General features: G+C 37.0%; 1 protein-coding gene and 1 long non-coding RNA gene across 4 annotated transcripts; one reads left to right on the top strand and one right to left on the bottom strand.

The window, feature by feature from the left end:
- The first annotated feature begins 2,577 nt into the window (after nucleotides 1–2,577).
- Nucleotides 2,578–7,082, top strand: LOC109097169 (serine/threonine-protein kinase pim-2-like). 2 transcript variants are annotated; one of them, XM_042753908.1, is made up of 10 exons: nucleotides 2,578–3,262; nucleotides 3,687–4,040; nucleotides 4,164–4,352; nucleotides 4,801–4,895; nucleotides 5,040–5,090; nucleotides 5,299–5,680; nucleotides 5,791–5,970; nucleotides 6,214–6,438; nucleotides 6,546–6,618; nucleotides 6,953–7,082. In XM_042753908.1, the coding sequence occupies exons 1-8, from the start codon at nucleotides 3,124–3,126 to the stop codon at nucleotides 6,336–6,338; spliced, it is 1,515 nt and encodes a 504-aa protein (XP_042609842.1). In that variant the 5' UTR covers nucleotides 2,578–3,123; the 3' UTR covers nucleotides 6,339–6,438; nucleotides 6,546–6,618; nucleotides 6,953–7,082. The 2 variants fall into 2 exon arrangements, with proteins under 2 accessions (XP_042609842.1, XP_042609843.1); XM_042753909.1 differs by having other exon boundaries at nucleotides 6,965–7,043.
- On the bottom strand, nucleotides 4,267–8,838 carry LOC122142883. Of its 2 annotated transcripts, XR_006158831.1 has the most exons (6): nucleotides 8,656–8,838; nucleotides 7,360–7,460; nucleotides 6,986–7,111; nucleotides 6,194–6,311; nucleotides 5,031–5,095; nucleotides 4,267–4,358 (listed from the first exon to the last, which is right to left on the bottom strand). It is a non-coding gene; the product is annotated as an uncharacterized LOC122142883 (long non-coding RNA). The 2 variants fall into 2 exon arrangements; XR_006158832.1 differs by lacking the exons at nucleotides 4,267–4,358; nucleotides 5,031–5,095 and adding an exon at nucleotides 5,464–5,586 and having other exon boundaries at nucleotides 8,656–8,837.
- Nucleotides 8,839–11,967: the final 3,129 nt, after the last annotated feature.

Raw genomic sequence — 11,967 nt, 5'->3', positions numbered from 1 at the left:
ATGGTTGAAATAAGGTCAGTGTTTTAAACGTTGAAACAACGTGAAATGTTTAATGCTAAATCGTTGAAAAAGGTTAACAAACTTTTAAATTATTTATAGTAAATTTATCTAAGACTACTATATCTATTTTAATACGCATTTAACAACGTTTTATTCATGATACCCGTTTCTAAAATCTAAAGGTCTATGTTACATATGATCATCCATTAAAAACAATAAAAACTAAATTTCGTTGCTTTATCACGCTAAAACCAATTCCTATGTGGTGTTTTACTTTATTACATTGATCATGATTGGTTTACTTGGCCTGTAATTCAGGACATGGGACAATGAAACGGTTTCCGCGCCTTTTACATTTGAAAATAGACGGTTATAATCGTCTTCTGGAGGAGGGGCTGACATTGAAAACTGCTCGACTCGAGTCCCGCATAGTATATTGGCCTGTTATTTTTCTTTATTTTAAACAATAAATGTTCTTATTAGGAATAAAACTGCCTCATTTTTTTGAACTGTAGAGCTGTAGTTGAATAGTTAGGCCTACTACACTGCTGAAATTTAATCTTGGTCATTATGGTGGAACTTAGAGAGACAAATATTTTCTGAAGAAGTAGTACTTGGTATAAAAAGTTTGAGAACCACTGGTTTAAAGAAATTGTATAAAATGAAATCCTGCTTTTTAAGAATTTTTCATTAAACCATTTCTTCTTCCCTTGTGGAGTCATCAAGGATCCAGCTTATTGAAACATTGGTAAGAAATTGTTCATCTGGTTTTTATTTTACTTAGTTTAATAAAAATGTACTTCATTTGATTTTACTTGTTTCACTACACTGTATTTCTAGTGTTCTGATTAAAACAGTGTAACTGGGGGCTCTGAAAAACACTACTTGTGAATAATTTGTTAATATTGTAAACTTTCATCTGAATACATTAAATAAGTGTTTAATGAATAGTGTTGTGCACTTTGTTTCCAACCTCACTTGTTATTGAACTGTAAAGTGAAAATATAGTGTGATTTATTTTGCATTCAGTTTTCAGTTAAATATATTTCGCAATGTCAAAGTTGATATTTTATAAGGATTTATTTTTGGTGTTTTTTGTGTTTGTTTTTACAGGACAGTATAGAAAGCGCACAAGTGGGAGAGAGTGGAGGGGACAAGAGGAGCTGGGACTCTTTCAAGGATCACCCGAAGCACAACTAAACTATATGCATGAGGCTGTTGGTTCTAACATTTTAGAGTCCCCTTCGGTAGAAATCAAAATCCGCATTCCCCGCGTGTTAATAAAAGACACAGTCCGGGGGGGAGTGCCCCCCCCTAAAGCTGGGCCCTTGGAATCGTCCTAACCTTCCCCTCCCCTTACAGCGTCCCTGGTTGAAGGTTCCCTTTTCGAACCGTGCAACACATTTTTACTGCACAAATGTACACATCTCTTGTAATGAGACACATTACTAAAACATGTTTTTTACCAAAATAAAAAAATCAGCTGGTTTCAGTCATAAAGGTACAAGGGTTTCTCTTGCAAGTGCCGTACAAAATATGCATTTATATGCAAAAATATGTCAAATTATTTGGCAAAAACCTTTAAATATTATTGTATTTGGATTGTTCTTCTACATGTTTTTAACAACACATCCATGCATACTCTGCAAAATAAAGTTTGGGATTATTTCCATCTGTTTTATACAGTATGTTTCCTAAATAAAACTGCTGTTTTACAATTTTGAGCATGTGGTAGTTTATCGAAGTTAACTGTAAAGCCATTGCTGCCAGTCGATTTTTAGCCTTTATAATGTACAGTGTTGATCTAAATGCAAACTAGGCTCTAATTAAACATACAGTTGTGTATTTGGTGCAAGGTGCGACGGTGAAACAACTTCGTTATCAACGTTGATTCACTTTTCAAAATCAACACCTAATTCAACGTTAATCCAACAGAACGACCATAATTCACCCATGATGAAGGTAAAGACGGTGAAACTTACTTTACTTTTAAATTAAATTAAAACGCCAGTAGTGAGCGTTTGAGTTGTAAACAAATAATTAATTCAGTCAAGCGATTCGTTCAAACGGCAGATTCATTAGATTTTTATTCATGGACTAATGAAACTTTGACTCAACCGATTCGTTCAGAACACGGATTCATTCAGCAATGAATCGGATGGTTGCTGTGAGATACGCTGTGGTTCCGCCTAAATGTAAGTGACCTAATATTATTGTATTTGCTTATTGAACTGTTTACTGAACTATTAAACAGTCGTAATGACCTTACTAACTGTATTTTTTAAATATAAAAACTTTTGATTTTTTTTTTTTTTACCTCAGCTTAACTTGTTTGGCGTTAATGTCGAGCCCGGAGTCAATGTGCCGGGGCTCAAACCCCGGACTAATTTAAACCCTGATTATATATTTGAATCATGCATGAATGTTCCCAAACACACGGTGACATGCGATCTCTGTGTGAGATATGTGATTGTTGTCATATTTCTATAAAAATCTAAAATACATGTTTCTACTAAAGTAAAAATGGATGATAAATACACCTTTCGTATGGAATCAAATAGTAAGCACTTTGAGTGTCTTGATCATCATATTTATTTCCACATAAAAGCAACAGAACTGAGATTATATCATGTTTATTAGCAACACAGCACGTGCGTGTGAATAACGAGATGTCTGCCTTTGATCTCGTTGGTATCTTCTCCACTTGGAGAGGTCTTATTTCACTCCTTCCCTCACTGCAGCCAGCTACTCTCGCCTACATTTCAGGCAAAGGCGAGGTGCATCTCATACAAGCCTAATGTTTAAAAAATGCACATCACATCGGGACTCCTTCATTCTATTCCATTATGCAAATTGCGTTCCATTTCCATGACGTCACACAGCAGCCGTGATGACGCTGAGTCTTTCTGAGGATTCATATGCTATTAGGAGTATCATCGGTGACAGACGCTAATTTTCTGAGTGAATTTGCAACACAGAGAGTTAGTCTAGCTTTAGTCAAAGAGACAGCACGAGTGAAATTATCTTTTGACAAAAGTCTTCATATCTAAACGCACAGTGTGCAGACTTTACAGTCTACAGAGTCTACTACACAAAGTGCAGAATTGCAGATAAATTACCACAATGCACACATTTGATACATTTACACAGGACAATATGTCTTCAAGATTATCGTCCACGTCTGAGGAGAGCGTAGAGACTCAGTTGAGTCTTGGCTCTCAGAGTGTCACGGAGGCCCCTCCTGAGGAGAAGAGCTCAACAGGTGAAACTGTTCAGCTCTGATTTACACACATCTCACAAATTCAGGACAGCAGTAGATGGGTTATAGTGGGGCTTGTAGTGTTTCTGTCATTTGTTCTCTAGCATTGGAGAGCGTAGTATTTGATGTTTGCTAGTAATTGACACTAGTGGTTGACTTGAAAAAAATATACAAAATATAAAAATTGAAATAAAAATGTAAGAAATATTCATGAAATAATGTGGGCCTATCTGTTTGGCAAATAGAAATAATTCCATTAAGTTCCATAAACACCAAGAGTTAATGTTTCAGTTTTTTCAGTAATTTTAGTGCTTCAACCTATTTCAGTTAGTTGCCAAGGCAATTAAAAATGTTTTAGTTTTAGTTAATGATGATAACCCCTTTGTCATATTTGTCGCTAATAGTATTTTCTATTTGTTTTTCTTAGTTTCAGAAAAGCATGGCAGCAGGAGGAAGAAGAACATAATTTCGTCTTTCTTCAAGAAAGTACGTAAGGCTGTGAAGCTTCCCTTCTGCTCCAAGAACACAGTGGACTGTCAACCACAGCCGGACCCACAGTTTGACAACTCTACACCTAGCCTGGAAGGGCGAAGTGATGCCGCTTTATCCAGTTCGGATAGCTGCCCAGAGCAGTCCAGCTTTACACTTCCAGGTGAAGTGCTTGTTGAGCCAGTAGGGGCTTCAGCTTGCCTGAACCTAAAGACATTATCCAGATTAGATGACTCTACACCTAACGTCATCTCTGAGGACAGTACAGAGAGACTGAAATTGGAGGCTTCAGGTGAGAATAAAACTGCATTACAAACAGGACATCTGTGCAGCTATAACAGTAAAATGTCAACTATTTTCATTTAATTCAAGGTCAGAGATCTCTAATAGTTGTTATTAAATTTGTTGATCTTAGTTACAAAAAAGGGTACAGAAGAACATAGGAAGAGGAGAGGAATCCACTCTTTCTTCAAGAGCGTGTGGAAGGCTGTGAAAAAGCCTTTCTGCTGCCAGGACAAAGTGGAGCCTTTTGTTCCTCCACCAGAACTGGATGATCCTGAGCCGTCACCTGTCCCAGAGTCTTCAGACTGCGCCCCCACTAATGGTAAATCTGTGATCATTACAACAAGATAAATGTCACTGAAGTAATAAACTGCTTTCAAATAAGTTTATTAAATATGCTTAAACTTAAAGTTAATTTGCAGTTAGCTGGCATCCACTGTCTCTTGAACATGTTTGTGCCTTATTCATTTTTATTTTCTATATTAATATTGTTTATTGTCACAAGGCACCAATTAAGGCTGTGCCTTTTAAGAATTAACCAACTAGCAGGTAGCCTAGTTCATTATTTTATTTCAATTTGAACTATTTTTATGCAAATTACTTTGTAAATTATTACAAATCTTGAAGAAAAAAAAAAAGAATAACTCATACTGCTTTAAGCATTTTATGCAACTTCAAATGATCGAGCAAGCTTTTAATATATAATACATTGTATGATAAATAATACAATATATAATATGTTCTCGTGTATGTGTTTTTTTTTTTTTTAGAATCCCTTCGCTCTCGCTATAAAGTGCAAAAGATTATTGGAGAAGGAGGCTATGGCAAGGTGTATGAGGGAATCCGTATTTCTGATGGCAAAAAGGTAGACAGACATTTTGCTCTTACATTAAAATCTGAAAAAAAAATTGAGGGAACCTAAAGGTTTTATTCTTAAATACTCAGTTCTTCATGGTTAGGTTAAGGTAAGGTGTTCAGTATGCTCCACTGTGTTTTTTACCTTTTGCAGGTTGCCATCAAACGTATTCAAAAGACTGTACGGGATCAGTATCTTCAAACTGTAAGCTGGCAAAACATAATATGTATTGATTACAGTATTGATTACTGTAGTTAATTCAATCGTACATAACATTAAGCATGAATTCAAAAGACAATTAGGCAGCAAAAAACTTCAAAGTTCAAAGCAATGTAGAGTACAGTACATTTAAAAACGATACATATTCTTCAGACTTTTACCAAATTAACCTTTTGTCGCTTCTTTTCTGTAGGCTGTGCATCCCAAACCTCTTATTACTGAAGTTGCGCTGATGCTAATGATGAGGCAAGGACCCATAAGCCCCTACGTCATCCAACTATATGAGTGGTTTGAGCACCCTCAAGTATTCACTCTCATTATGGAGAATCCGGATCCCTGCGAGAGCTTGTTTGACTTCATCAACAACAATCCAAACATGAATGAGAAGACAGCACAGTTCATCATGTGTCAGGCGGTGCAAGCAGTACAGCACTGCATTGAGCGCGGTGTTTTTCATAACGATATTCATCCAGAGAATATCCTGTTGAGAAAACACACTTTGGAGCTCAAGTTGATAGACTTTGGCTGTGGTCAACTACTTAGTAGTAATGGCTATGATTGCAGGCAATATAGAGGTGAGCTGGCATTTTGTGTAACTGAGTGTGGAAACCAGTATTTAGTGACTTATTATTGAACATGTGATGCTTCTAAGAATTGCTCAACGCTGAACATGTCTTTCTTACAGGAATACAGGCTTACTTCCCACCTGAACTCTTCACCTGTGGCAAATTCCATGCCGTCTCTACAAATGTCTGGGCTCTAGGTGTGCTGTTGTATGAGATGGTGAACACATGTTCTCCATTTTGCAATATAACGGAAATCACGAAAGCCAAAATTAGGTTTGAAAACCCAGATTTATCCAAAGGTGAGAGAATAGCACTGATAACAACATACAGCTTCTGCACAGAAATAACAAACATTGGTTGAGAATGTCTTTAGTATTTACCAACTGATGTTAGAGGTTACAATTATGTGTTCAGAGATACGTTTATAATAATTGTAAATTACCTTAACCTTAAATTAACCACATTTCAGAAGCTGTTTTTTTTCGTACATGTCACAATTAGTGTCACATGGTCACGACTAACCAGCTCTCTCCTGAAAACAGAATGCCGTGATCTGATTGTCCAGTGCCTAAACCGTGATCCAGCTGAACGGCTGACCCTCGAGCAGATCTTGCAGCATGACTGGTGTAAAACAGTGGATCTAAAACGAAGAGAGTCAGAGGATTGAAACGTCATTGGTTTCAGAGTTGAGACTGTGACACTAGATTTGTGCTGTCATCTTCAATTCTGAATCATATATGATGTAAATTTAAAATAAGATCAGTGAAGTGAGTTCATTTGAACAATCTTGTTATCATATAATATATGACTACTAGAAAAAAGACTTGAGTGAAGACAGTCAGTGTGAAGAATCCTCTGGTTTTCTCTTTCCTAGGGTTGGACACACCTTCCAGTGAAAAAGCATATGAATTCACATGCTGATGGAAACTGGAAACTCAAGCCCTCATGTAAGCCCACTACTAAAGAATTAGAGAGCTCTGAGCACCCCGTAATTCAGAGCCTGTCCACATTCTTATAGTCCCATCTGAAAATGAGCATCGATAGTTCTAGTCATCAGAGCCATAAGTGCTTTTTTAAAGGCTTAGTTTTGGCTTTTTTTAAAGCATATTTTTAGCTTTGTTTTAAAATCGTAGTTTTGCTGTTTTAAGTGTGTAGTTTTAGCTTCGTTTAAAAGTGTAGTTTTGGCTTTGTTTGAAAAGCACACTTTAGCTTTGTTTTAAAAGCATATTTTTAGCTTTGTGTACTTAGTGACCTCTTTATTGTTCATGTGATGCTTCTAAGAATTGCTTACAGGAATACAGGCTTACTTCCCACCTGAACTCTTCATCTGTGGCAAAGTCCACGCCATCTCTATAAACGTCTGGGCTCTAGGAGTGCTGTTGTATGAGATGGTGAAAGTGTTCTCCATTTCACAACATAATGGAAATCATGCAGATTTATCTAAAGGTGAGAAAATGGCATTAATAACACACATACAGCTTCTGCACAGAATTAACCAACATTGGTAGAGAATGTCCTGTCTAGCATAGTAAAACACAGAATTAAATGTTCACCAACAGATGTTAGTGGTAAGAATTATGTGTTCAGAGATTTTAAAAATAATTGTAATGTTTCCTTAACCTTAAATTAACCACATTAGAAGCTGTTTTCATAGATGTCAGTGTTGTTGTCTTATGGTCACGACTAACCAGCTCTCTTCTGAAAACAGAATGCCGTGATCTCATTGTCCCATGATCCAACTGAACGGCTGACCCTTGAGCAGATCTTGCACTGGTTTCAAAAAGTGGATCTAAAATGAAAGTAGCAAAATGACAGTGTAACAGAGAGAGTAGAAAACTACATTTGGGCTGTCATATATCTTCATTTCTGGATCAGAGATGACAATTTAAAATATGAGTATAGTGAACGGAGTTCATTTTTGTCATAAATGTATGTATTTTTGGCGTTAATATGGATTTTAATTAAAAATAATAATTTGTTTTATGTTACATTTCATATTCATATACAGTTCATATGTATGGTCATGTTATTCAATGAAATGTTTGAAAAAAAAATGCTAAAGTGTGCTAACATTAAACCATTAACTGACTGCACAACAGTCCCACAACATATGTTCATGTCTGATCAGGGCCATAACCGATCAAGTGATCGTGCTGGCACCTGCATGTCCTGCAGAGCGCGCTTCTGCTTCCACTCTTCGCACAAACAATTGGATATGCATCTATAACAGCGCACATTTGTGTAGGCTAAACATTTAAACTAACACTGTGATATGCTTAAACTGTTTTATATCTACAGATTTTATTTTAGGAAAGTCGTGATGATTTGAGAAGGCTAAATTGTTTAAACATAGGCTTTGACCGTCGCTGGCCGCTTGGTCGTAAAAATAAAAACTTACATTTAACAAACGAAAAAAGCGTGAAAGAGTTTTTTTTTTTCTTAATTAACTTTATAAAAAATTACTAAACGAAATATAATCACTTTAACATTACTTACAAAACTGAAATATTTTAGCTGAAACAGTAGTATAAGCTGTTTTGGGAGAAGGGGGGAAAGACGTGTTCGGGTTGGACTCGGGCCAGTGTCCTGACGTTTTATCTTACCCGTCAGATTGTCCTACCAGGGTTTACCAAGGGCCTATATTTGAAGCCCGTTCAGGATTCTATTCCACTTCATCCAATGTTGTTTTGTTCTCTGTTGTTTTTATCTGTGAGCATGCAGTTGATAGATGTATTTTACCATTTTGTTGAGTTTAAAACGTGTGACACATTCGTTCTGCTCTCACTGATCATTTAGCCCCCCCGACAAAAATGAAAAAAAAAAAAAAAAACTCTGTACACCCTGAGAAGAAATCCTGCAGTCACCCCTGCTGGCTATAGCATTATTTTTCAGAGAAACAGCTATGTAAACATAACATGTTTCCTATTATCTACAAACATATTAAGTTATTTTTTGGCTTAAGAAGAGTCAAAAACATACATCACCTTTAACTTCCTCCGTCAGTCCACAGTTTGGATTCAAATGCTTCGGTAGATTTGATATGCCGGGTTTTCCAGGTCTGCAAATCAACCATTCCCATTCTATTTAAAACTATCCCAATCACGCGCCCCCCACCCGAAGATTTCTACTTTTCCGTTGAAAGATAAAACCACGAACTTGGCAAAACTGATTACTCGCGTGTTGTAATGTCGCCATTTTTATATTTACTTCAGTCACTGTCACTATGGTTACAAGCAGGGGTTAAATTGGGATTTGATATATGTGTTGGGCATATATATATATATATATATATATATATATATATATATATATATATATATATATATATATATATATATATTAGTGCTGTCAAACGATTAATTGCGATTAATAACATACAAAATAAAAGTTTTTGCTTGCGTGATATGGTGTGTGTACTGTGTATATAATGTATCTATGTATATATAAACACACACACATAGATCATATATTTTGAAAATATTTACATGTATATATTTATATAATTTATATTATATATAAATATATTTAATATGACAATATTTTCTTAAATATATACATGCATTTGTGTGTATTTATATATACATAATAAATATACACAGTACACACACATATATTACATAAACAAAAACTTAATCGTTTGACACCACTAATAGATATATACAATAACTAAAAACAAAAAACAAAATCATAAAATATTTTTTATTCTGAACCAGTATACTTATCAGATTCTATCAGCTGTTACATATAAATCTGCATTTTTTTTATGTTTAATCCAAGGGCATTTTTTACCTTTCTAGAGGGCATTTTCCCCCAACCTCATTGATGCTTCATCTTCAATTCAAATTCTTACATTTAATCTATAAATTCAATTATAATAATGGGATTGTTATCTCTACGTTATTAAATTAAATCATTTACACTGAAAAAAAAAAAAAAAAATACAGTTGCACTGAATGATGTTACGAGATTGTTTTAAATCACAAAATTAGACTTTAGTACTGCCTTTTACTTTGAGATTGATCTGAAGTTCAATGCAGATTTAAAATCATAAGAAATTGTTTACTGATACTGTTTTTAAAAACCAAACCTTTGCATACAGGAAACACTGCATCTAACAAAAATAAAAAAAAATTATAATATATACAGGTCCTTCTCAAAAATTAGCATATTGTGATAAAAGTTCATTATTTTCCATAATGTAATGATAAAAATTAAACTTTCATATATTTTAGATTCATTGCACACCAACTGAAATATTTCAGTTCTTTTATTGTTTTAATACTGATGATTTTGGCATACAGCTCATGAAAACCCAAAATTCCTATCTCCAAAAATTAGCATATTTCATCCGACCAATAAAAGAAAAGTGTTTTTTTTTATTCAAAAAAAGTCAACCTTCAAATAATTATGTTCAGTTATGCACTCAATACTTGGTCGGGAATCCTTTTGCAGAAATGAATGCTTTAATGCGGCGTGGCATGGAGGCAATCAGCCTGTGGCACTGCTGAGGTGTTATGGAGGCCCAGGATGCTTCGATAGCGGCCTTAAGCTCATCCAGAGTGTTGGGTCTTGCGTCTCTCAACTTTCTCTTCACAATATCCCACAGATTCTCTATGGGGTTCAGGTCTGGAGAGTTGGCAGGCCAATTGAGCACAGTAATACCATGGTCAGTAAACCATTTACCAGTGGTTTTGGCACTGTGAGCAGGTGCCAGGTCGTGCCGAAAAACGAAATCTTCATCTCCATAAAGCTTTTCAGCAGATGGAAGCATGAAGTGCTCCAAAATCTCCTGATAGCTAGCTGCATTGACCCTGCCCTTGAGTAAAACACAGTGGACCAACACCAGCAGCTGACATGGCACCCCAGACCATCACTGACTGTGGGTACTTGACACTGGACTTCAGGCATTTTGGCATTTCCTTCTCCCCCCAGTCTTCCTCCAGACTCTGGCACCTTGATTTCCGAATGACATGCAAAATTTGCTTTCATCCTAAAAAAGTACTTTGGACCACTGAGCAACAGTCCAGTGCTGCTTCTCTGTAGCCCAGGTCAGGCGCCTCTGCCGCTGTTTCTGGTTCAAAAGCACACGCCTGTGCACAGTGGCTCTGGATGTTTCTACTCCAGACTCAGTGCACTGCTTCCGCAGGTCCCCCAAGGTCTGGAATCGGTCCTTCTCCACAATCTTCCTCAGGGTCCGGTCACCTCTTCTAGTTGTGCAGCGTTTTTTGCCACACTTTTTCCTTCCCACAGACTTCCCACTGAGGTGCCTTGATACAGCACTCTGGGAACAGCCTATTCGTTCAGAAATTTCTTTCTGTGTCTTACCCTCTCGCTTGAGGGTGTCAATGATGGGCTTCTGGACAGCAGTCAGGTCAGCAGTCTTACCCATGATTGCGGTTTTGAGTAATGAACCAGGCTGGGAGTTTTTAAAAGCCTCAGGAATCTTTTGCAGGTGTTTAGAGTTAATTAGTTGATTCAGATGATTAGGTTAATAGCTCGTTTAGAGAACCTTTTCATGATATGCTAATTTTTTGAGATAGGAATTTTGGGTTTTCATGAGCTGTATGCCAAAATCATCAGTATTAAACAATAAAAGACCTGGAATATTTCAGTTGGTGTGCAATGAATCTAAAATATATGAAAGTTAAATTTTTATCATTACATTATGGAAAATAATGAACTTTTATCACAATATGCTATTTTTTTGAGAAGGACTAAAAAATATATATATATATATATATATATATATATATATATATAGATAGTGGGGGTGAAGAAGCACACAACATGAGGATGCAGGTAAGTTCCCCGAAGGGTGGACTTTGTTGGTTAGGTGTTGGGGAAAAAAGGGCTAACGTGAGGGGTTTGGTGCTCGGTTTCTCTCTCTCGCTCTCCTCTTGTGGTGCGCTGTGCTGTGTGGGTCCGTGCTCTCCCTTCGTGGTGACGCTGGCGGTCACACACTGCTCTCTGCTGGAACAATAGAGTGTCGTCCTGTTCCTGTGGAGAAGCGGGAGATTGGGGGAGGGCGGGGAGTGGACACTGACAGACCTGCGAAAGCTGCCCATATTCTGCTGAGACCATCGCGTTCGGGTTGGCTGTCCCCACCCGGTGTTGCATGGTGAAGTTGAAGTCCTGGAGCAAGAGGAACCACCGCGTCACCCTGGCATTCGTGTCCTTAGCTCGGGCCATCCACTGCAGAGGAGCGTGGTCGGTGATTAGGGTGAACTGGCGGCCGAGGAGGTAATATCGGAGCTCCAGGACTACCCACTTGACGGTCGCGTACCGTCGCTCTGCAG

This window comes from Cyprinus carpio, unplaced genomic scaffold (assembly GCF_018340385.1).
Source record: "Cyprinus carpio isolate SPL01 unplaced genomic scaffold, ASM1834038v1 S000000353, whole genome shotgun sequence".
In the NCBI taxonomy this organism is placed as follows: Eukaryota; Metazoa; Chordata; class Actinopteri; order Cypriniformes; family Cyprinidae; genus Cyprinus; species Cyprinus carpio.
Note: the sequence above shows the minus strand (reverse complement) of the source record. Positions and strands in the feature narration are given on the sequence as shown.

Bases quoted from the DNA above. Each gene is read 5' to 3' on its own strand.
- LOC109097169 (XM_042753908.1), top strand. From the start codon at position 3,124: ATGCACACATTTGATACATTTACACAGGACAATATGTCTTCAAGATTA. The intron at 5,091-5,298 runs GTAAGCTGGCAA...TCTTTTCTGTAG, and splicing joins GGGATCAGTATCTTCAAACT to GCTGTGCATCCCAAACCTCT. The intron at 5,971-6,213 runs GTGAGAGAATAG...TCCTGAAAACAG, and splicing joins AAACCCAGATTTATCCAAAG to AATGCCGTGATCTGATTGTC.